Source organism: Saccoglossus kowalevskii, chromosome 13, assembly GCF_978046115.1.
Source record: "Saccoglossus kowalevskii chromosome 13, keSacKowa6.1, whole genome shotgun sequence".
Lineage (NCBI taxonomy): Eukaryota > Metazoa > Hemichordata > Enteropneusta > Harrimaniidae > Saccoglossus > Saccoglossus kowalevskii.
The window spans coordinates 22,172,516-22,197,152 of NC_140653.1; the positions used below are offsets into that span (position 1 = coordinate 22,172,516).

Genomic DNA, 24,637 nt, shown 5'->3' on the forward strand with positions numbered 1-24,637 from the left:
TCCTTATGCTTCATACAGTGTCATTTCTATTCTCCAAAAACAATGTTTTCCGATATTATGTGGGTCGTTTGCTGTTGCTTGCGACTTCGACGGTAACAGCTTCCAAGATAAACCAGTTTCATCGCAATTATAAACTTGTTCGTCAAAATTACCACCTTCATAGATAATTTCTCTTTTTAGTTTTTCGGGAAAAGTTCTGACAGCGTCCATGTTCACAGATCGAGCTTCGCCTTGGGTTGAGACTGCGTGTATCGATAGCGTGTCTTCTTTGCCATCGCAAGAACCACCCTGAACTGGCCTCAAATTCAAAGTCGTCATATCTGAGTTGTGTGCTTTGCATTGGGTGATGGGACCAGAGAGTGGAGTTCCGGCAGACCGTTCTTGAAGAAACGTAAACACCTTTATCGATGCCACCATTGTCAGACAATTTTGCACGTTTTTCTGTTCAGTCCCGCCTCTTGGTCAACTTTGAAAACAAATTTACTTTTCATTTTTTACCCACCTTGAGTAAAGCCGCCGTCACCCATTGCATCTCAGCAATTGACGGACAGTAGGTGTTAAGTTGTCTCTTTAACGGTTAGTTAAAAACACTATGCCATGAAACATTAGTTTTTGTACTTCAAAACTGCCGTCAAAACACAATAGAAATTTTGGGAGCCATCCAAGTACCCGCGACTTAGCCGAATCGCGACTTACCGAGCGCGACTTAGCGAGGGGTCACTGTATTAACAGCGAGTTTACACTTGGTTCGCCTCGCTCAACTGGTTCGTAACCAGTCTTGTGATTGGTTCTTGACACATTCTGAATAGGTCACGCCTCCAACTGTGCCGCGCATTCCGTTGACCGTTATACTATTCGTAAATGTAGTCAATTTGTCTAGCTTTCTTGATTTAATCTACTGATATCGGTAAAATATAGGCAAGGATTTGGCGAAATTTAACAGAGCAGCTAATATTCTTCAAGCCGATATTTTTTATAGATTTTATTTTTCATTCTTTTCGTCTGTTTTTCCCAGTTTAAAAAATATGGGCTCGCTTGAGCCTTCTAGCTGATACCCCTCTCCCACTCATAGAGATTGCGTACAGTTGAATATAGTTCCTGGGCTCCCTCTGGATAAAATTCACGTATAACGTCCTATGAGACTGTGACGAATGGAGTGACTGACAGGAGCCGTGCATTATCAGAGGCAGATTCATTATTTAATTTTATGGTCATTTCACCGATGTCAATCATTTTTGCAATTGAATACCGTATTTCAAAACACTGGTCAGGTGTTTCGATCGATCTCACTATCACCATTAACAATAACACGCAATGCATCATGGTAAAATATCTCTCGCAAATCAGATCATTGGTAGACCGACACAAGCTTACGAGGTTCTGATTTCTCTCGGACCTTCTCGGTACATTTTTTTAAAAGTCTACCACAATTTTAAAAAAACTGACACAAAGCCTAAAATGACTGACTACAAGCTGGAAACGCCCATCAGGGGAACATTTTGTGGACTTGTACAAAACCAGATGTCGAACACGACTGCTCACGGAGTTCCACGAATCGAGTCATCGACGAATCTATTACGGAGACTATATTGGGTGGTCGTCTTCTTGGGCGGAGTGTCTCTCTTTCTTTGGCAGTGCTCGACAATCATTTCAAAATTCTACGACCGAGAAACGACTGTTAATATCGACATGAAGTTCAAGCCAATGTTATCTTTCCCAGCTGTAACTATTTGTAATTTAAATCCCGTCAAGGTGAGCGCGTTGCTACATGACCAGAATCTGCGTGATGTTTTTGGATATCCCAAATCTGAGGGCGAATCCGATGACGGATCTGGAGAATCTGGAATAAAACGCCGCAAAAGAGGTGGTGAAGCTTCTCAGGTAACATTCATTATTCACTATATATTGATATAAAACGCGCTCTCTTAATTGTGAATATAAGTTACTATATACTATATTTTCAATTATACCTAATCGGTGATTTGTGTAGCATTTACAGACTTGCCTCGCGCACCGGACAACGGATACCTTATCAGAAATGTCGCTTTAACAAGTCAACATCGCGAATTAATTAATTAATTAACACAAGCGCGGACGCGTTTGACAGTCAATCGTAACAAAGCACTTTTTCTATTAAAAAAAGGGACGAAATTAAATCAGTTCAAATTACATTTTGTCGCAAAGTATAAGTTGAGCGCTATACGTTAGGTTGTTAAATATTTTCTACATCTCTCAGCCATACCTACTCACCGTCTTGCTCACCATTGGTGTCTTTTCGAGAAATTACAAGCGGACAATTGACATGTATATTGGGAGACATGGCTAAGCTGAGGAGTAGGTGATATTGAATATTGTATTTCAGGGAGTTTAAAGTTGTCACATGGCATGAGCAGTAGAATACAGCAATGTGTTCATGAGAGTCTAATTAAATTTAGAATATCGAAACGCAGTTGTTTATTCATACTGACAAATAATAAAAAAACGATATAATTTGTATATTCTGCACCGATAGCAAAGTTGCAGATCAATTTCATTTTTGTCTGGTATGTCCTTTCTATAAAGAGTTAAGATGCCAATATATCCCGAGTTTTTTACGACACTATCAACAAGAGACACATTTGTATAATTTTTCTGCTCAAACTGTGCATGTTTAAGATTAAATGTCTTTTAAAATTTGTGTTTTTATACAACAAGGGAACGCAGTGCATATAATTATAAACTATAATTTACGATGTGATTTTTCTGCTTCCCACTTGTCGGGCAATCAGTTAGCCCTCCATGTCTGTCTATTAGTTGTTTTTACTTTACTGTACTTACGATGGCCTCTGAACCTTGAATAGATGCAATTAGTATTTCTAATACTAAATTTGTTTTGGTGTATTGCCATGTTTCAATTCAGGAGGATCGAACGACAACTCATGTATGTACGGTCGATTTGCGTAAAACCGTCACAATGAAACGAAACTCGAACTCATGCGCCTTCTACTGACAAAGTATTGTTGAAGCGTATGGTGAAAGAAGGTTGTCGTTATTACTGATGTGATTTATCATTAAACAAAATTAAAAAGCGTTGTTGCATTTTAAATAACGAACATATACATGTTCAATCAAAGTCGCTATAAATGGCATAAACTCGTCCATTAATTGTCTCGGGGTTCGTTGCGCAACAGTAACACATCGGCTGAATGTTGTATGGTTCAGGACATTGCTTTCACAAAACTACGTCGGTCACAGCGCGCCACTCTATCGCTACTGGGCTACTGGACTTGGTTGAGTGACACATCCAGTGTGTTTAAATTGATTGTTGTATCATCGTCTGCTCCAATGCAATGTTTCCATAATTAAGCACGGTGAGTATAATCCGTAGGTACAGAAACACAAAACCTGGACTACTTCTCAAATACGGCACCACAGTTGTCGTGCAGTACGTTCAAATTTGTGTGTGATTTACACGAAATTTATACGTCGTATTGGACCCATAGCGAGCACGATGCAGTACGACGACTGCATTAAAGGACGACTACCATTCCCGAGATCAAACGAGACAATAATTGTATTAGTTATATAAAAAAATAATTATGGAGATGGGTGTCAACTAGGTGTGTTGTGTTGTTGAATAACATAATATGAATAAGACCAAAATATTCACTCGTACGCGATGGTCGTCGCGCCGCGTCCTGTTCTATACGGGACTCCTAGCGACGTACGAAACGCGTACATTGAAATTTGAACACGCGCTACGCGACAATCATCCCTTTTAAAAGTATTGTCAAGCTACGACACATCGTGATCGATCCATAATTTCACTCTTCATCAAGGATATCCCAAGAGAGTATATATTATTTGACACTAATGACCACTCTATTTAAATTAGTGGAACAGCATTTTTTAATTTAATTGGAATCAGTTAAAATGATTCACTTCATAAATATACAATCGAACATTAGTGAGTGTATTAGCCAGCACACCTATGTCGGAGGCTCTAAGAATTCACCCCGGAGCGCCCCCGTCCATATAAATCTGCTAAATATTTCAAATATCGAAATTTGTACTGCTGACAGTGTAATCGATTGCACAGTGCCACCAATGGGTGGAATATTATAATAATATATAGTATGCTGATCATATCAATACAGATCACCAACGAGAACGTTTCAGCATACTGATTATTGCCTCCAACGACAATGATTAGACATGCCTGATACAGTACACAATCAATTTTCTTATTTTAACAGAAAAATGAAACAACTAGACTCACTTTTCACCAGTTTCGTCAATCCAGATTTCTCCAAAATGTTGTTTTCGATGTAAAAAATGGAAGCAGAACGATTCTGGTCTTTCGTCGAAAACGCAAAGGCCCGTGGGCAGACGCTTGTTCGTAAACAACGACACGCTATGGCCGTCTTTACGTGAAATGAGACAACATCCTTGAGAACATTGCAGACTTCGTCAGTATCTTTTATTTTATGCTATATTCATTCGGATGTTAGAGACAGATCTGGAATGTACTTGAGAATATAACGTTAATGGCGCTATTTAATTAATTGCATATTAAAAAATATTACTGCGTTGATTTATACACTAACACCTTGCATGCATAATGCAAATCGAAATCTAGAACTCTACTGATTGGAAACAATTAATAACCCTTAATTGTATTGTCTTTATTCCAGTCCCCTGATGCTACCCCACCCACCCTCCAAGACAATTCCACTGCCAATCCAATTGAAGCAATAACTAACAAAGAGTTCACCATGCCGTACAAAGCCACGACGGATACTGGAACTACGGCGGACTATAGTAGGAACTGGGAAAGTAAACATGTGGCGTTCAACGAAAAACGCGAAGGATTTAAACTGAGAGAAAAAGTACAGAATTATATGGCATCAAAGGACTACGAAGACCGGTCTGCATATGGTCACAGTCTCAACGATTTACTGTTCGATTGTACGTGGAAGGGATACTCTTGCAGTCCAAGGTATTAAACACATGCACATTATAATCTGATGTGATGTGATGTGCTGTAGTGTTTCGTTTGAATACCCTGTGCGTGACGGGACGTGACATGAAATGATTCAATGTAATGAGATGAGATGTGTCGTTACGTGGTGTCTTGTGATACAACGTGTCGTTACCCTGCGCGTGACGTGACGTGGCATGACGTGATGTAATGAGATGCGACGTGTAGTTATGTGGTGTCATGTGATACAACGTGTCGTTACCCTGCGCGTGACGTGACGTGACGTGGCATGACGTGATGTAATGAGATGCTACGTGTCGTTAGATGGTGTCATGTGATACAACGTGTCGTTATCCTGCGCGTGACGTGACGTGGTATGATTCAATGTAATGAGATGAGACGTGCCGTTGCGTGGTGTCATGTGATACAACGTGTCGTTACCCTGCGCGTGACGTAACGTGACATGACATGATGCAATGTAATGAGATGTGACGTGTCGTTACGTGGTGTCATGTGATACAACGTGTCGTCACCCTGCGCGTGACGTGACGTAAGTTACATGACATGATGCAATGTAATGAGATGCGACGTGTCGTTACGTGGCGTCATGTGATACAACGTGTCGTCACCCTGCGCGAGATGTGACATGACATGATGCAATGTAATGAGATGCGACGTGTCGTTACGTGGCGTCATGTGATACAATGTGTCGTTATCCTGCGCGTGACGTGACATGGCATGATTCAATGTAATGAGATGAGACGTGTCGTTGCGTGGTGTCACGTGATACAACGTGTCGTTACCCTGCGCGTGACGTAACGTGACATGACATGATGCAATATAATGAGATGAGACGTGTCGTTGCGTGGTGTCACGTGATAAAACGTGCTGTTATCCTGCGCGTGACGTGGCGTGACGTGACATGACATGATGCAATGTAATGAGATTAGGCGCGTCGTTACGTGGTGTCATGAGATACAACGTGTCGTTACCCTGCGCGTGACGTGACGTAGCATGATGTGATGTGACATGTGCCGTATCGTGAATGCGTGTTGTGTCGCGACGGAATAAGATGATGTAATGCTGTGATGTGTTGTGACGTACCGTCACCTTGCGTGGTGTGACGCCACGTGATGTAACGTAACGGAACGTACGTGAGTGTGAGGCCATTTGGCATCATTTATTATTACTCTCCTACAACTGTAACTTTAACTTTTATTATGAAGTAGTATACGTGTTGTGTGTTACGTAATTCTAATAAATAATATGTTAACTAATACAGTATAGGCTGAGAAAAAAAATCTCTGTTTCTTGTTTCCGCGCGCATCATTTTGAACTATGCGGACGTTTTTTTTCCTTCTAAAGCATTCCAAAATGCCTTTGTACTCGCACTTGTCTCCAATTCCCCCCATTTTAGCTCAGTATTCAAAAAAAAAAAAAAAAAAAAAATCGCCTCGCCGCCTCCTTTTTAAATTTACATGAAACGAGAAACAGAGAATTTTTTTTCCAGGCCATACATTCCAACTGTGTTTATTTTGTATTTCAAGCAACTTCACCAGCTTTTTCAACCATATGTATGGAAACTGTTATACTTTTAATTCTGGTTCACTGGAGGAAACTCTGATGACAAGCAAGGCTGGTCCATTGTATGGTAAGTTGGCAACATGACTAATTGGCCGTGGTGAAACACATTTATACATCAAATAATTGAAACCGTTTTGGAATAACATCATAAAATTGCGTAGTCCTCGGGACAAATGGCGTTCGGCATGTAAATATATACTGTTAAGCAGCACAACGTAACAATTACTTAGTGTGACTACGCTAGTATTGTACATTACACAAAGTCCAATAATCAGAATGTTAACGATGTAGAGATACTTTATGCAAATATAGCTCCTACACCACTGTCCACGGAAGGCCGAGTGTTGCAATATTTAAAAACAACATTCATGTGCAAAAGAGTTCTGTAACCTTTTAAAACTGGTGAATATTAATTTCCTTGAAAATTGCTGTCCCTAGGCATGTATTAAATGCCAAATTCATACCTGACTGGTTGTAATACTATTAAAAAATCCGGGTTTTAAAAAGTGGCAAAAAAAGCAATTTTTCTTTAACAGTGTGTTCTATAGGGATTTTCAAGAAATATTAGGACATTTTTCCCAAAAAGCGTAACTGTAACACACAAAATAATGCTATTTCATTGTACCATGGGACATTAGCTTCATGATTGTACATAATAAACCAATGAACATTAAAAACATGCGATTTATGACCAATTTTGTAAAAAATTATGAGTAGGCTTCTACCTTAATTCAAATGCTAAAATGAACCAAGTACGTGTTTGATTGTTTTTCCCTTCAATTTAGTAATCAGCGACGTTTCACATTCTGTGTTGTTCGAATCTTGGTGTTTTTCACTTTAGTTTGTTCGTAGTTTGAGCTGGCCAACATGGCTCTGTTTCTTTCATGTAGTTGACTAATGCCGTGCAGTGTTAATCCGACATTTTAAAGGCCATGTCGCTGATTCGTTTTCTTTAATTTGCTCGTACGCCACCATTTACCATGCTTTTTAATGGTATGAGGCCTGTCCTATGCGATTCAGATTTGTGAGTGGGCCTGTTCAAAGTAGTTTTATGAAATTTATAGTGAATACACAGACTTGTGTTCCGTTGTTCCAAATCATTCTTCATTAATATGTTTTTCTCGGATGTTCTGTTTTATTTTTAAGCCTCTTTCTTTAAAATGACATATATTCGTAAATTCTTCATTTGCAAACGTTCATTTGTTTTCATAGAATCATGTGTAAAAGATATTGAATACAATTTTAAGAAATACGTGTCTTAGCATTAGGTTTAGATTGATATACTGAAAATCTATCTTTCCCTTTACCCTGGTGCGTTAAATTTAACTTATAATAAGTTCAAGTTGAAAGTTGTAATGAAACTGCATTCCTATATAGGAAGACACATCTTCACAGCATAAGAACAATAAAAACAGTGCCGAACAATAGATCTAAGGTAGGAATTGCCGCCGAGATCTCGTTCAGACAAGTTAGTAAAAGTCGCGTCCAGGTCAAACTCCATTAGATGAGCGCATTGAATTGTGGGGAAATCAATGTTTATCAACACAAATGTCGCAAATGCGCAGCGCGACGACTACCACCCTTTAATACAATACATGAACCAACTTACATGTGGTTTGGCTGTAGTTTACAAAACAACTAAAATACTGTACGCCCATGTTCACATTTCAAGATTTGTCCTGAAGAACATACATTAAAATATAAGAGATATAGAGATATCGACCCGACCAAATTTTGACGAGGATACCGGACGGACACATGTAAGGCAATTGTGAATTACATGAGACAACAGACAGAGAATGCTTTATTCAAAAAACGTCATCAAACCCTTCTCGCTACCTTAATGAATCACCGAGTTAAAACATTGTAAATAGTATTATTACTATAATCCTAATAATTTATATATTTTCTATCAAGGTCTGAACCTCGAACTTTACATTGAAGAGAAAGAGTACATTTCCGATTTACAAGAAAGCTCCGGAGTTCGTATAGTTATCCATGATCAAAATGAGATGCCATTTCCGGAAGATGACGGTTTCATGGCCGCCCCTGGATTCCTGACGTCTGTCGGGTTACGAATGGTGAATATTTACGGGCGCTGAAAAACTGACATAATACTTAATGATAGCTATTATGCTGCTTGCTCAAATATATATATATTAGGATCTTCAAACGATTTTTGAGCTTCTTTTGATAATAAAATATAATACGATGATATTTTTTTATTCACGTTGTACACTGTGCAACCCTTCGACGTTTTGTGTAACCCCAGATTCTTATATGCGATGACTGCGCATGCTCTATGTTCCATTTCTCTACAATACAGATAAAAGTAACCAGACAGCCAGATCCATATAGTACTTGCAAAACAGACGCGGACGCAGACGCAACTACTAATATATTCAGCGAATTGTTTTCTACGGGTTACACAAGAAAGGTAAAGTCTACTGAAATATTTACATGTAAATGAAGCTTCATAATTGAAATTTGATGTGCACATGTCATTTCGAAAAACATGGGCCAATATGTGACGCTGTTTTAAAACTTATTATTTTATTCGATGAGAAGTGAAATAAGTGAAGAAAAACTTAATGTCCGAGTCGCGTCATCAGAAAAAAAAAACTGCTTAGACGTCAAGTGTTGTTTGCGGTTTCTACGCTAGCAGATATTTCAACATAGACCTTGTGGAATAGGTCTATTCACAGTCTATCCTTCTTAATGTCTGAGACTTAGACAAATGCGCATTGTATTTTCATAGGCTTGCGAGAAAAGCTGTTTCAGTTGGGCTGTCACAGAGCATTGCATGTGCACCGACATCAGATATAAATACCACAGCTATGAAACGGTGTGTAATACAACAGACCCAGATATAGGTAGGAAACATATCGATTATTCATTAAACTATATTGAGCCATCGAGTGAAAACTAAACGTAGCACGATGATGCACATGCGTAGTTTAATATTTTCGAGATGCGCCCTGTAGTCACGGCGCACTTCCAAGACGTAAATGTTCAATGTGTCGCTAGCTGTAGCTGTCCACCGATGAAAATTATGTTACCCGAAATGAGTTGTTATGGTAACATGTTGTCGATGTTAATAGTTCAAATATACGTCTTGTTCGTTTCAGTTGAATGTCAGGAAATGGTGTCATTATTAAACGACAATGGTGAGTTATCCTGCAACGTAACATGTGCACAGCCCTGCGAGTAAGTACCATGACGTCACCACCAATGTTTCTCAAATCAACTTCAATTTTAACATCGTGAAACAACGCGGTTCACCTAATGTTAATGTAGTTTCCCACTCATTGTGTATACTAATGCGTACTTGTGGGCGCAATACATTAGGTTATGATATTGTTCGCTTATTATTGAGTTTCTGTATTTTTCGTTATTTGCAGACAGAGACTATACGAAGCGACGGTATCGAATGTCGTTTGGCCAAATGAACAATACAAGGTAATTGAGTTGTTATTTCCTAGTGTGTACTTACGCGCTAACAGAGTTGTTTTAAATTAACAAAATATGGTTACATAGTACGACCAGGTTTTTTTTCACGAACTTTAGATTCTCAAGTTAGTATGCCTCAGCTTGATGCAATAACCAGAGCTGTGCATCTAGTCACTTCATTGTTATACGTTGGATTTTATGGTTGTTATCATCAATTTTTTCCCCAAATGACCCGGTTCACATAGCTATATGCGTTATTATAAGTGCAATTCGTCGTTATCGTTATTAATCAGAGCGCACTAACGGAAGAACTGTTCAAGTTCAGTGACGACGTGAAACAGAAATTAAACGACAACAACAATTTCATCAGGTAGGTGGATATCTAGACGCAAACTAGAATTTTTATTCACTAAGTACTTTCATTATACATTACTGGTGTAATCCTAAATGGGACACCTTCAAGTTATGGTTCATTTAATATGGCAGTTGAAGATGTCTCAAATAATTGAAGAGGTCATTTATGTTGTTTTCTGATACTGATAAATTAAATTTTACTAACATGTTGTATCAACTATAATGGGTATATACAGTGAAAGATGGAAAATAATTCTCAAAAAAATAACATCTAATCGAAGAAAATAACAACACACAATGTGTGATGTTCATTCTGTAAATTTGATTAAAATCGGCATGTTTGGTGTCGGAGGAACCCTCATCCACGAGTTGTGTCCGATGGTGACGGAATTGTGATCACCAATACACCAATGGATGCCGACAATTTACTATAATAAGTGATTTCACCGATTTGGTATGTAATTTGAATTTTCTCGATAACATTCGTTTGACACTTGCTTCTAATGGATGATTTTGAACAGTCACGTCAGATCTTCGGCAATGATATCATCTTCGTTTAATTTTTAAAAGATCCGCATCTTGATCTCAATAGAACACATGTGCATCGTTTAGGGATATTGTACATTGTTAACTTTATTAAATATTATCTTTAAAAATCTAATTCATAAATCCATAATAGTAAAGAATGGTTAAATCCTATTTTTATTCATGAATAGAATTTTCAGCGATATTTATTTGACTAGAAAGCTTTTAAACTAAGCAAAATCTACACAATGAATGAATGCAAAAGACCCCAGTTATAGATGCACAGGTGTTATAGACAAATTGAATACGATAATATTTCTATTACCAATCACAAATCTAGCGGATTCTTCAATGTGTTTTTTTCTTTTTTTTTTAGCGAGAACATGGTCAAAATTGACATTTATTATAACGAATTAAATTATGAGTATATACAAGAGCAAATTGCATATGATGTAAGTAACGTATTTTCTTGGCAGAATTATTGCATATTACAGACAAATAGAATAGTGTTTTTAAAGAATGTCGTTATTGGTTGAACATATTATGCGTGTTATACATAGTACAAGCCAGAACCAATAGATAGGCACACCGCATAACCACTGGCACTCAGCTATAATATATCACGTGACTTGACGTGACGTGACGTGACGTGACGTGACGTGACTGAATGTAAAACAGTTATTCGGTAAATGAATAACACGTTTAGTACACATTGTGAGATACTGTAATTATTACAAAAAAAACGTTTGTCATTATTTTAAATAGAGTGGGGGTAGGATGGTGTGGGATTTGGTACATGTGATTGTCTTGAATATAGGACTCTGAGATGACACCTGAAAGCACAAATTATCTTCATATTAGCGCCAGTGGAAATATAGGGAATCAGGCTATTGTGTGTATTCGAAAGTTAATTCGAGAACGTGCATGCTTTTAAGAGGGGGTTGTCAAATTCTCAGTTAAGGTGTTACTGGCATCGGTCTGCGCAGCCAGTCGTCTCGTAATTTTGTGGCATAGAAATGAATTCAATAAATTTATAAATATAATTTGCTTTCCAGAATGGTGACGTAGTGAGCGATCTTGGTGGACAAGTTGGACTATGGCTGGGTGTTTCAGTTATCACATGCTGCGAATTTATAGAATTTATGATCGATGTTTGTATTCTACTGTGGAAGAAACTGATGAAAGCATCAAATTTGAAGGTTACGCCGTCTAAACTCAAAGAAACGAAGGGTTTCTCTGAAGAAAAGTCGGGAATGCCTAAGGAATTCCAGATGGTTAACACGACCGCGTATGGTTACCCTGTGACACATTGACACGACAAAATACATTACGTCATAGAACAACAAAACTAATATATACGTGTACCTCGACTGTCGTGAATTAGTCTGTGGCTAAACGTCATATCCTGGTTGCTGTATGAATGAGGGATTAATCAAATTACTGCGATGAGTACCGGGGGGGAGGCTACTCGCGTATGAAAAGTATATGTCGTCCACTGCCCAATTGGATTATTTACTCCGAAAACTTCCCAAACACGGGTCAGATTTCAAGAAAAAAAATATTCCAAATTTGAGATAAAAACAGTAATGAAGCCATTTTTACTCAAAAATGTATTTTCGCCCTAACATAAAGTTTTTCGTCTCTTTTCATACTATTTTTCTTAAAGATATTTACGCTCATTTTTTCAAGTACTTCAGGAGGACGAAAAGTTTTTTTTTTAATTGTGAACTCTATATTGCACTACCAGAACTGTATGTCACAAGATGATTTGTAGTTATTTTTTTAATTGTTATATGTTGGTGTTTAAAGTATAACTGGTGTTATTATATACACCCCCGCAAAAAATATGCATGAAAGTGGTTAATATAATTGATTGTACTTTAGTATGTTGAATTTACAGTGTATTTATCATAACATACCAAACTGAAGTAAACGATAGTTTGACATGTGTGACGTAGTACCGTCATGTAATAGTTTATTGCATATAACTAAGAAAACAATATAGCGGTACTATAGAAAATATTTTATTGTTTATATAGAAATTATTTCATTGTTCACGGAGCACCCTCCGAGTATGGTCAAGCATGAAATACCATTAAACAATCAATGCCAGCGTTATAGTGAATCACGATTTTTCCGAACTCGCAGAAAATGGTCAGATCTAGAAGATCATTATGATTCAATATAACAATTTGTATAAAACACGTCAGGAACACTAATTAAATGACGCTTCGGGGCATGAAAATAAACAAATGTTGATTAACACTCATAGGGCATGTTTTGTAATAATGGGTTAAAATATTTTAATCAGTTGTTAATTTATACACACAGTTTGACACACACAGTTTTTAATACTGTATTAATACTGGTTTGAAAAATTACAAAATATTCTCTCATACAAAATATGTTCAACAATGTATAATTGTAATCCAGTCATTGTATTAGAATTATCCTGGCAATATTTATAAAACATATCAATTTAATAAAACATTATTGGAAGGCAATTATAGTACATAATTCAGAAAGATATGATGCCTCAAAGTTTAGCTTTACCAATCATAATTTTCTGAAAAGCGTTTTTATCGAGAACAGAAAAGGTTTTACGGTCGACATCCATAAAATACAGCGGTTCGTCAACAACATTCGGATCATATCCATCTTCCACCAGATGAGTTTTTGTGTATTTGAAAGTACCAGTTGTCACGATATCTTCCTGGATACGCAAAAATCGCGGGCACGCATAGTGTGGCAGTGAAGAAGTGACGTGCGAGTAGAACGTGGGCAAATCTCGACAGAATTGTTCCTCGTTTTCCAGTTTCAGCGCAACCATGCCCGCCCTGCCATCGTGCTCTGGAATGACGCAAAGCGAGAGCAAATGTACAATTAATAACACAACTATATCGATGTTAAAGTGGTAGCTCTTTGAATGTTTACATAGCAAAAAAAAAAATCGGAATATTATTTTATATATAGGTAGCACATTTGTATATAACACTAGAAATATATCATGTATAACATCAATGCAAAGCGAAAGAAGTGTGATATAGAAATGGAAACCAATTATGAGCTCATTGTTGGAGCATACACTAAAATGAAACTTTTTTCCGAAGAATATTATTTAAAAAAATATTTTCTTGGTGTTACGCTAATGTGCAGAGATTGTTGAATAATGATGGGTAATTTGAAGAAATGAATATAATGTTGACTAATGTTGCGGAAGTGTCAAATAAAAAGTAGTCACTGTTAAATTAAAAACATTTCTTCATATATATACGAGTAAAGACAACTTATATGATATTCAGATATGAGCAAATAAAAATTAAATTAAATTAACATGCTTGTTGTTGATTTGTTATATACTATAACGATATGTATACACATTGTATGTGATGGTTTCATAAATACAGGGTTACGCTCATGATACATGTGATACGAGATTTGTTTTCAAAACTGATTATATCTTCGAATGCAGTTGGTTATTGTGTGTACGTTAAAGATTAAATTATGCAGGTTATCGTGTTTTAGTATCTTATGAAATGTTGGTCCTTAAGAGTTTACTTACCTGGTACTTTTACGCCATACACGTTCGCTTCTAACACACCCGGGTATGATGCTAACACATGAGCAACTTCTGTCGTTGCAACATTTTCACCTTTCCACCTGAGAAAGAAACTGTAACGTCAAATATCCAATCATAAAATTGACACTCCATATCGTTCCAGTTTGTGACATCAACATACAAATTGGGATTATGTTGAATCACTACAGATACGCTTTCTTACGACTGCAGCGGAAATTCGTCGGTATACAATATATATGCATATATACGAGAATGGCTGTACGAATACCTGAAAGTGTCACCAACACGATCATTAAAGTATAAGTAGTAATTCTTATCCAAGACGAGCAGATCACCACTATTGAAATACAGATCTCCATCTTTAAAGGCGTTCCGTATCAGCTTTTTTTCACTCAACTCTTTTTTACCAGAGTAACCATCAAACCGACTTCTTTCGTTGATTTGGCAAATCAATAACCCAGGTTCCCCTGTAATGCAACAAATAAGTCGTACAGAACTTAAAGTTGTATTCCCACTTTGTACTATTTATACAGAACACCTCCAAATGATTATTTCAATCACCACGAGAAATGACAAAATCAGTTGGGTTGGCAACACTGAAGCTTATCTGAACTTGACAGAAACATCGCACGTTGTGTCCAACCCCAAATGAAACCTAATTTTCATTGTTTTCATTCCATTTCCATGTGCGCATTTTAACTTTATTATAGGTGAATGTTTTAAATTCGATTTCTGGATTGTTTTAGAGAAGATTTCTCATGAACTGTACAAAACCCAGAGCCCTTATGATGCTTAATTATTTATAAAGGCGTCAGTGAGAGGTTTTCTGCAGATCGTACATGGTGAGAACGCAACTTAAACCCACGAAACGTCAAGTGACATTCACATTCGATAGTGTTTGTTTCATTGCTTTAATATTGACAGTGTTTGTATAAAAAATAATAATGAAGAATCGTACCATACTTTACTGGAATGCATCGGCCCTTAGAGTTCCTGATTGGCTTAGACGTTTCATAATCACATTTAATCAATTCGTAACCTATAAGTTTCTAAAAAACACAAAAGAAAGAAACACATTTTATGCAATAGTGTGGGACACGTGTTTCCATTGGTTACCCTGGATATTAAATGTGGATTTGTATATCTCCTACTATTCGAAGAGGCTCGTCAACTTGAAGTTTTACTAAAATTATTTATAATTTCAATTCTACACTTTTCGAGATTTTTAGATGTCATATAAGTCTTCAATGCAATTATCCTGGTGTAGTGTCATGAATTTGTTTTTGCGTATCTGTTAACCGACTTAATTAGTTGATTACGAGCGAATTGCTGTGTTATGTCTGTCATCGTGTAGGCCTATTTGAAGTTTTGGACGGAACTTGGCTCAGTGATTTGGAACTAATTACCAGATAGCCGCCGCTTTTTAGACTACTCATTCTGACAGTTGGTATCCGTAGTTATTAATGTAGTGAACGATTAATCAAAAGATATGACGTATTCAGTACTTAGTGTGATTGGCTTTATGATTGAAGGTTACGCCCTAGAGTCTTTTACTGTTTTGTAATTGGTTAGAGTTTTGAAAATGAATAAAGAAAGTTTGAGTTGGTCTTGACGAACACAGCACGATAGACGCAGTAGAGAGAGAGTGCAGTCCTGGGCAGTCGAGAGTCCAGTCCAGGGGCGAGCCTTGACGCAGTCCAGTCTTGGGCGAGTCTTGGTTCAGCCTTGTGAGAGTCTTGGGGACTTTTCCCCAGGGCGCTGTGTCTTATAGAGTGCTCCAAAAGATCGACTAAGACGAGAGCTGAAACGTATTTCGTTGTGTGTGCCTTATTTGACTGTAAAGTATAAGTGACTTTCCCGACCCCGTACCTCAAGGGGACGAGATAGAGAGACGAGACGAGTTTCCCCCCTGACAAGTGTGGAGAACCCCGAGAGAAAGAGAATTTCCCCCTGATAGTAGACCAAAGTTTTCTTCAAATAAATCATCTGATAATGACTCAAAGCGATATACATTTATGTGGAAACGGGATGTGTTCACTTTTTCCGAATTCCTGACATCACCTCTTGGTTGTATACCTTAAGAGGCTATGTATCAGTCTTTCACTGATTAGGCCATGTTTTGTAAATGTATTGTACATGTAGTTGTGTTGTGTTCATGAACTTGTACTTTCTCATGCGACATTCATTTGAGGATCTACGGTTGGTAGCAAGTGACGCAACAGTTCCTTTAAAACGGTCAGTGTTATGTATACGTTTCGACATTTGTTATTTCTCAAATACGTGAACTGCAAAGCTGTCTTCAGGATTACAGAGCCTGAAATTTAATATGGCTGCCATGTCACCCGGAAAAAATGTGTGGGCTCTCAAGACGGAAGTTGACGTTGAATCGCAACTTACTTTCAGTAATGGCGAAGATTTCCCAATAGCGCCAACTTTTCCATCGTGATTGCTCGCCCAAAATGGCGCCTCTGTGGCAGCATACAGCTCTCCGATAGTAGAAATACCAAAACGCTCCCGGAATTTGGTCCAAACATCTGGCCGAAGACCATTACCAATTGCCATGCGAACTTTGTGTTTCTTGTCATTGGGATGCTATAACGAATCATAAATATTCATTATATCGGCAGTGATATGAAGAGATTTTCAAATCGACAGAAAATATGCGAATATTCACAGCTAGACTGTTATCGAACAGGTCGAATGGGAAGCGATTACTATTATACCCGGTCAAAGTTTCGTTTCTTTGAAAGGCTTCATTTTGTACATCTAAATAACGGGTAAGAGTTCATTTCAGAGTCATTTTGCGATTAAATTGTATTGTCATCGCATTTATTGTGATCTGTTGCGAACGTAACCGAATGAATTTGTACGACATTTTAAAAATAAGCGATTGAAAAAAAAAAAATCATTGATTTCAATTCCCCACCAGCATAGATCATAATTTAAAGTTACCATGATCCATATCTTAACAAGCACGGCATAATATGCAACTTTTCTGTTTGTGACATTAGTATGCGTACAATATGTATTATTATGTTTATACTATATTTTGCATAGATGTAGGATCACGTGATAATTCATTTACCCCGTTCACGACGATTGCACTGGGGCTCGGGATATATTGAATCGGGAAACGAACAGCCTCTCGGTTAGATAGCTCCGCTGTTAGCAATGCACATTTCAATTAGAGAACTGAAGATATCATCACATAATATACAAATCCGAGATTGGTCCATATGTTCATTTACAAAACAATCAGACTTTCAACACACTTTTTACCAAAAATGTCAAAAATATTCATCAAAATTAGAGAATTGAAGATATCATCGCGAAATAAACAAATCTGAGAGAGGTCTACATGTAGTACCTATATGTATAATATGAAAGCAAGGACGCCGACGGAAATAAGTAATATGATTAACTTTGCTCGACATACACGACAGCGGACCTCAAAAAATTCATCATGTATTTAACCCACCTGGGGAAGACTAAGCAAATAGCGACATATTTCTCCGATGTACACAAATACCGTGACGTCATGCCGAAGACATTCTTCCCAGAAATTATGCACGGAAAACTTTGGAGATAAAATCATAGTAGCACCTATTTTTAAAAAATTAAAAAACAAAAACAAAAAAAACGTGCATTACTACTCGGACAATGGATTGAGATAGATTTACCCTTGACAAATATGGCGGAACCGACACGAAATGTACAAATGCACACGAGTATAACATAAATATAAGATAAAGATAAGGTAAATAATAATAATAATATTATTAATAATAATAATAATAACAATCGGATTATATCCTTTCTTCAATCCCTGTCGCATTGGTAATTACTAACTTAACTTATTGAAATAAGTGTTCCAGTGTTTCGCCACAAGCCAAGGAAATACGAACACGTGAAACATCTACTAAGACATTCAAATATGCTACTAACCTGCTCGAATGCAGTTCCCAAATCCGAGCGTGAAAGCAGAGCCGTGGTACAGGGGCAGAGTCAAGTACACCTTGTCGTCCGACCGAATGTCAAAAAAGGTTAAAATGAAGGCTGCGAGTACATGTCTGTAGTTACTTATTTTTGCTGCCTTTGGAAGACCTGTGCACGAAAAAGTCAATAACAACACTGGTTGGTTTTACATAGCTGTATAATTGTACAACAAGCTAGCAATGTCACGTAGAGTGATCAAGGATAAACGTGTTTCAACGAATTAAGTAGGTTCATCGCCGTGTGATACGACTTATTCAAATATGATAATTCTTGTGGAAATATACAATTGCTACATGCACTAAAATATCATATATTTATCGAAATGTCGGCAATTGAAACATTTATTGCATTGGGTTAAGTGGACCGCACTCAAATGTGTTACAAATTCATACACGTTACTAGTATATGAAATGCGAACATGATTAAAACTTCAACGAGACCAGCGTATACACTGAATGCGTGCGTGCGTGCGTGCGTGCGTGCGTGCGTGCGTGCGTGCGTGCGTGCGTGTGCGTGTGTGTGCGTGTGCGTGTGTGTGTGTGTGTGTCTCTCTCTCTCTCTCTCAGAAACAATTTTCCTTAATAAGTAATATTTTTACCACGACTCGTCGATCGGAAACACTAAATACTCTTACCTGTTGTACCAGAAGTATAGATATACACCGCCGTGTCGAACTCACTCACTTCCCTTCTCTCTTCGAAGGGTATAGGATCCGCCGAAGCGCCCTCTATATCAGCGTCGATGCTAAGTATACCGCTATGGCTAGACACGTCATTCCCCACAGACCACACTTTCATCTCTCGATCCCTCAGTTGCGATGATATCTCGTCAAATGCATCCAGCAACTGCAGACCTGTCAATAATATTCACAATATACTACGTCATCATAATTGGTCTGAGGGATGCGGGCTAGTTTGAATACTCGGGCTTGTGCATCATGTGAAGATTGTCAAATTTGCGAGGCCTCGGGCCCCGGACGTGGCCCTTTTCTGTGTGATTTGGAATTTTTTATTTAGTTTTCTGTTTCAGAGGATGTTTTATCAATCAATATTTAATGCATGTGTTCGAAATCATTATTTAATAAATGTTAAAAGTTGAACACATATAATACTGCTGTGGCACTGAATAAAAAATCATAAAAATAAAATAAAACCAAATCATCGCACTATTATTCAGTTTTCCCTTTGACGAGAAGCACAACCTTTCATTTTATGTATTTATATTACGAAAGCGACAAGATGGGGTATCGGGAATATATTAAAAGCAACCAGCACATTCGTTTATACATGTATATAGCACATTGAATAGACGTATTTTATAGCAGGATTGTCAAGACCAGTGTACAATTTAGGTCAACAAACTTTTCCGACCTTTGTAAGAACAATAACAACGTACACATCTTCACGAACAATGTCATTTTACGCCCGTACAGAGATAACTTAGGCAGCAATCCTACCCACGTTACTATACAATGCAATATCGCATTTATTTCAGAGATAAGTTATTCTGCTGAAGCAGCGAGTTGAGATCTAAGCACATGACGCACACACCATGACCTATGACCCACAACATCAGCCGATGTTATGAATGAAATGATTGGGTGCATAGTGGTCACGATAAAAACACACTAACCTTCTCCGAGTAAAATTGTTTTAGCCTCACTCACATCTAGGCAGTGGATAAGCGATTCTGTCCGTAGATTATAGTTCATGAACGCACACTTAATCCCGAGTTTCGCGAAGGCAATCCAGGCGACGATGAACGCCGGTTCGTTGTGCATTACTATGACGACCGTGTCTCCACGTTTCAGGCCACGCTGCTTGACGAAGTTCGCCAATTTATTGGACATTCGGTCTATGTCGCCGTACGTGAAAATGCGATTCTGGTATATGACGCACGCCTTATACGGGTGTTTGGCAGCCGAACTTATAAATAAGTCGACAACGTAACGTCCCGATCCCATCCACGATTTGGCCGCATTCTGTATCGTAAGTATCGTCCGCAGTGTTTGGAAGTCCCGTCCAAAGTATGGGTATACCCATTTCACGAGAGCCAAGGCCGCCGTGGTACCTATCCCAATCTTGACGGCTGTCCCTCCCACAGATGCCGGTATCGGGTCTGCCATGGTGCTTGTAACGTCGATATGTATCCAACGTGTTTTCCGGCTGTGCTCGGTTTACTGCGTATTTACACGATGTATACTAAAGCGGGGTCAGGTAATGTAGTGCATCGTTTTCGAGTTCTATTTTTAAATACGCCATAATTGTGTTTTCTCGACTTCTTCACCAAATAGAAAACTTAAGAGACGATGAACTATGCTTTGTGTTGTATATTTTAACGCAAATTAATAAATTTGTGACTGGCGGATGAATATATTACAGCGTATGTTGGGTTATCTAAAAGTTGAACAGACCGGACTTTACCACAGGCGGCGCTCTCCAACTCAACCGGTCACAGTTGCAAATCTGTGACAGGGATCGTAGCAATTCAATGATAAGCAGTTCATTTCAACTTGTAATCGCAGGATTTTTTAAAATGTGAATTGGGGTCATTTTTTTTATTTATTGAAAAAACAATTAAAAACAAACAAGAGATTGCATACAACTATAGTTTTATCGTCACATTCTGTCCTTCACTGTAATACCCGAATGAACATAGATAAACCATTTACACAAATACACTGTGGGTATGCTACTACCTTTGGCAATCTGCGTCGGCTTATCCTAAACCATGTGACTTGAACCTGTGACGTCATAGATTAGACTGCCACATTTCGAATTATCCGTGTTCCAAGTTGTTGATATCATTACTTGTCTGTCCGACTCGGACGTCATTGAAAGCACAGCCTTATCTAAAAAAACTCACTGATGTACGCAAGGGAACGGTAAGTAATGTAAGTTTACCAAATAACTGCTAGGTTGGTGGTTTTAGAGGGAGTATATACTCCAGTAAGCACGGATATCACGTGATCGATGACGTATTGAAATACTCTAATAATTAATACACTTCTGCCGTGAGTGATACAATTTAAACATGGATTTATATTTCTGACGGAGCGTAAAATACTTTTTGAATATTGATAATTGAGGTTTGACACGTGTTGATGACGTCACCATTTTGTGTGATGTAATCATCATAATATGTTTTTTTTCGATGTCGTTATTATAACTCGGTATAATATACATACCTATCAATATATGTATCCTAAAAATTCAAAATAATGTGTGAGATACACAATATTGACTATGCTCATCGATATTATTTATGAGAATAGTATAAAAGTTAGTCACCTTGTCGTTTATTCGGCGTTATTTGCTTACAAATGTTAGTCAGTCTTTTAGAGTGAGCCCAAAGTGAGTCTGTTGTGTTGTTTCCAAAGGCTTTTTGCAGTTAAAATCCCCGACGCAAACTACAAACCAAATGCAATGTAAAAAGGCTACTCGATACTGGAGAATTATATTAATATATCGATATTAGACAGATGTTGTTTCCAGGGGTCCTTTCATTTTTAAATCTCCAAAACTCCAATATTGTCGGCAGTATCTTTCAACCATGTCAATGTTAGAGTGCATTTTACCATGACGGTAAGGGTAGATTTCCGAATATTTCTAAAAACTTTATACTAAACGACAGTATAAAATCGAAACACGGGATATCGCTATACACGTTTTTAATAGTTTATATATTTCACCAACGAATACTCCAGTACTTTTAGATAAATATAAAACACTGTCAAACTGTCAGTTTGTGAGCAGACTTTTTCTCAGTCCAGTGCAATTGATAAATTGGGGATTGAAATGGCGTTATTTTTATCTGGGTAATTCTTTTTTATCTAGGTAATCAATCTTGTGTTTAATATTTTTGTTAAGAGTTTTCCCATAGGCAACCAGGGAACAGCAACTCCCCTATAATTTGAAGGATTTGATCATTTTTATTCCGATTTATGGATTAGAATGATTAAGCTAGAATTCCATGAATTTTGGGGAACTATTTGACGAGGAAACAACGTTGGATATTTTATGTACAGCATTAAATATATCTCGCTGGACGTTAAATTACTTATTTTGAGAATTCACTCTTTTAGATACTGGGTGAATCAAACAGTGTTTTGGAAATATGTCGCACACTTACCACGTAATTGTATTGTGTTACTCTGGTGTTACTTGAATTTCATCAGTTACCTCAGATTGCTAAGGATGATTGGCGCATTTTAAATTGCTGAGGTTCAGCAGGTACAGCATATTTCACTACTAATCCTGGTAGCTAGGGGGTATTTTTCGACGATCCTCCTGTACTTTTCTGGTTTAAAAGATTGGCGACGAGGATGGGATTCGAACCCACGCGTGCAGAGCACAATGGATTAGCAGTCCATCGCCTTAACCACTCGGCCACCTCGTCACGCGAACGATGACGAGTATACTACACATAAAAACGCATCGTGTAATTCATGTACTGTATAAACTGGTGATATTCGGTTTGCAATATAAGGTGAATTCTGTTTTCGTTTTACCCTGGATTGATAAGTGTGTTTAGCAGGTATCACAAAAAGGGTTTCATTACGATGACCTTGAGCGTAGAGATTGCCCTTCCACAGATATGTTAGATGATTATTTCGATGACCCGGTGACCTCAGGTAATAATGTTACGCGTGAGTTATTATTTCCCGGCACAAAAACATGGTCATACACTTACACAAATTGTACATTTTCCAACTTTTGTTGAAGGGCGATGGTCGTCGCGCCGCGCATTCGCGACGTTTGTGTTGATAAACATTGATTTTTCCCACAGTCCAATGCGCTTTTCTCACGATACCAAGAGTATGAGTTTTGATTCTTTCCAATCACTCACTGATCAACAGTCAAAGTCGCCATGATTTTTATATGAGACAATATTTCGCGCGACCACCGCCCTTTAAACGATCTATTGGCGTACTGTACAATCAATACTAGCGTTTTGGTGCATAGATTTTAATGTACACATTGCGTCATGATATAATATGAGAGTATCACGTGATATCACTTGATTGATAGGAGTGGCGTCGTGGGTTAGTATTATAATACAGTCCATGACTCAGTAAATATAACTTGTTTTATCACATGAACACTTCCAAGCGTTGAAACGACAGAGGAGTCGTGATTACGGGACTACGCTTACGAATCAGATGCTAATTTATGCTAATATGTTCTAGCACACAGACCAATCATGTTTGTCGTTCACAACGCCGAGCTTGGCGCGAAATATCAGTTAGTGATAGATGTATTTCACAACAACGCGATAAACGTTCATAGTGCCTACATTGTTTCAATCTGCAGCCACCAATAAACAAAGAGTAATGTTTTCGAGAGACTTACTGAAGTTTAAACAAGACCAAACATATTGGTCGCTTTGAACGCCATTGTCTTCTTCCATCATATATAAGACTATGTATATTTAGATGTTTTATTTTATCACATTTTACTTATTGTTCTTTAGTTTGGATTTTTTGTGGTAAACATTGATAAGATGGAGCGTATTCAATACAGAGCTCTGAAATTTGTGTACAATGATTTTCAGTCCAGCTATCAAACTTTATTGGAACGTGCTGGACTACAAACACGAGAGGTGTTCAAGAATCGTGACATACTTGTTGAAGTTTATAAAAGTGTGAACAAACTCTCCCCATCTTTTATGTGGGATTTATACAAGGAGAAAAATGTAACATACAATTTAAAAAATTCTCATCAATTACAGTTGAAGCGCCCAAGGACAAAACGTTATGGACTGGAGTTATTGTCTTATTATGGTGCTAAAATGTGGAATTCGCTTCCTAACCGAATGAAGGAGTGCAATGATTTGTATTTTTTAAGCAAATGGTGTCATTGTGGTCACCATCATTTTTGGATACTAGAATTTTAATTACTTAAACAATTAATTATTTGTGAAGTCTTACTGCTGTTTTTCTCTGTGTTTGATGTTTGTAATTTTTGCTTTTGTTTGATGTGATTTTTAGAAGTCAGTGACATTAGCCCTTGGCTAGGTATTTCAAACTGACTTTAAATAAACGTCATTTTACGGCACGAAAGCACTTCGACGCTAAAGAGCTCGAGTGCGCGTTTTGTTTTTTGTTTCTGATTTACCAAGGTATCCACCAGGAGCCGACGTACTAAATTAAATATATATACTACACACTCTCTAAGCACGTCTCACTG

The 24,637-nt window shown here is 37.7% G+C and overlaps 2 protein-coding genes and 1 non-coding gene across 3 annotated transcripts; 1 reads left to right on the top strand and 2 right to left on the bottom strand.

Annotated features, from left to right (window-relative positions):
• The first annotated feature begins 1,458 nt into the window (after positions 1-1,458).
• Positions 1,459-14,128, top strand: LOC102801959 (epithelial sodium channel subunit gamma-like). The gene is made up of 11 exons (XM_078007056.2): positions 1,459-1,881; positions 4,674-4,978; positions 6,508-6,611; positions 8,462-8,625; positions 8,871-8,981; positions 9,303-9,417; positions 9,673-9,751; positions 9,946-10,003; positions 10,288-10,364; positions 11,250-11,325; positions 11,929-14,128. The coding sequence occupies exons 1-11, from the start codon at positions 1,459-1,461 to the stop codon at positions 12,184-12,186; spliced, it is 1,770 nt and encodes a 589-aa protein (XP_077863182.2). The 3' UTR covers positions 12,187-14,128.
• LOC100371908 (long-chain fatty acid transport protein 6-like) lies at positions 12,882-20,610 on the bottom strand. Its single transcript, XM_002732169.4, has 9 exons — positions 20,082-20,610; positions 19,084-19,302; positions 18,399-18,557; positions 17,932-18,056; positions 16,851-17,045; positions 15,412-15,502; positions 14,722-14,920; positions 14,436-14,533; positions 12,882-13,723 (listed from the first exon to the last, which is right to left on the bottom strand). The coding sequence occupies exons 1-9, from the start codon at positions 20,572-20,574 to the stop codon at positions 13,410-13,412; spliced, it is 1,893 nt and encodes a 630-aa protein (XP_002732215.2). The 5' UTR covers positions 20,575-20,610; the 3' UTR covers positions 12,882-13,409.
• A 2,155-nt stretch (positions 20,611-22,765) lies between these two features.
• On the bottom strand, positions 22,766-22,847 carry TRNAS-GCU (transfer RNA serine (anticodon GCU)). Its single transcript has one exon. It is a non-coding gene; the product is annotated as a tRNA-Ser (tRNA).
• Positions 22,848-24,637: the final 1,790 nt, after the last annotated feature.

Bases quoted from the DNA above. Each gene is read 5' to 3' on its own strand.
- LOC102801959 (XM_078007056.2), top strand. From the start codon at position 1,459: ATGACTGACTACAAGCTGGAAACGCCCATCAGGGGAACATTTTGTGGA. The intron at 8,982-9,302 runs GTAAAGTCTACT...GTATTTTCATAG, and splicing joins CTACGGGTTACACAAGAAAG to GCTTGCGAGAAAAGCTGTTT. The intron at 9,418-9,672 runs GTAGGAAACATA...TGTTCGTTTCAG, and splicing joins TACAACAGACCCAGATATAG to TTGAATGTCAGGAAATGGTG.
- LOC100371908 (XM_002732169.4), bottom strand. From the start codon at position 20,574: ATGGCAGACCCGATACCGGCATCTGTGGGAGGGACAGCCGTCAAGATT. The intron at 19,303-20,081 runs GTTAGTGTGTTT...TATTATTGACAG, and splicing joins AACAATTTTACTCGGAGAAG to GTCTGCAGTTGCTGGATGCA. The intron at 18,558-19,083 runs GTAAGAGTATTT...TTTCGTGCACAG, and splicing joins CTATACTTCTGGTACAACAG to GTCTTCCAAAGGCAGCAAAA.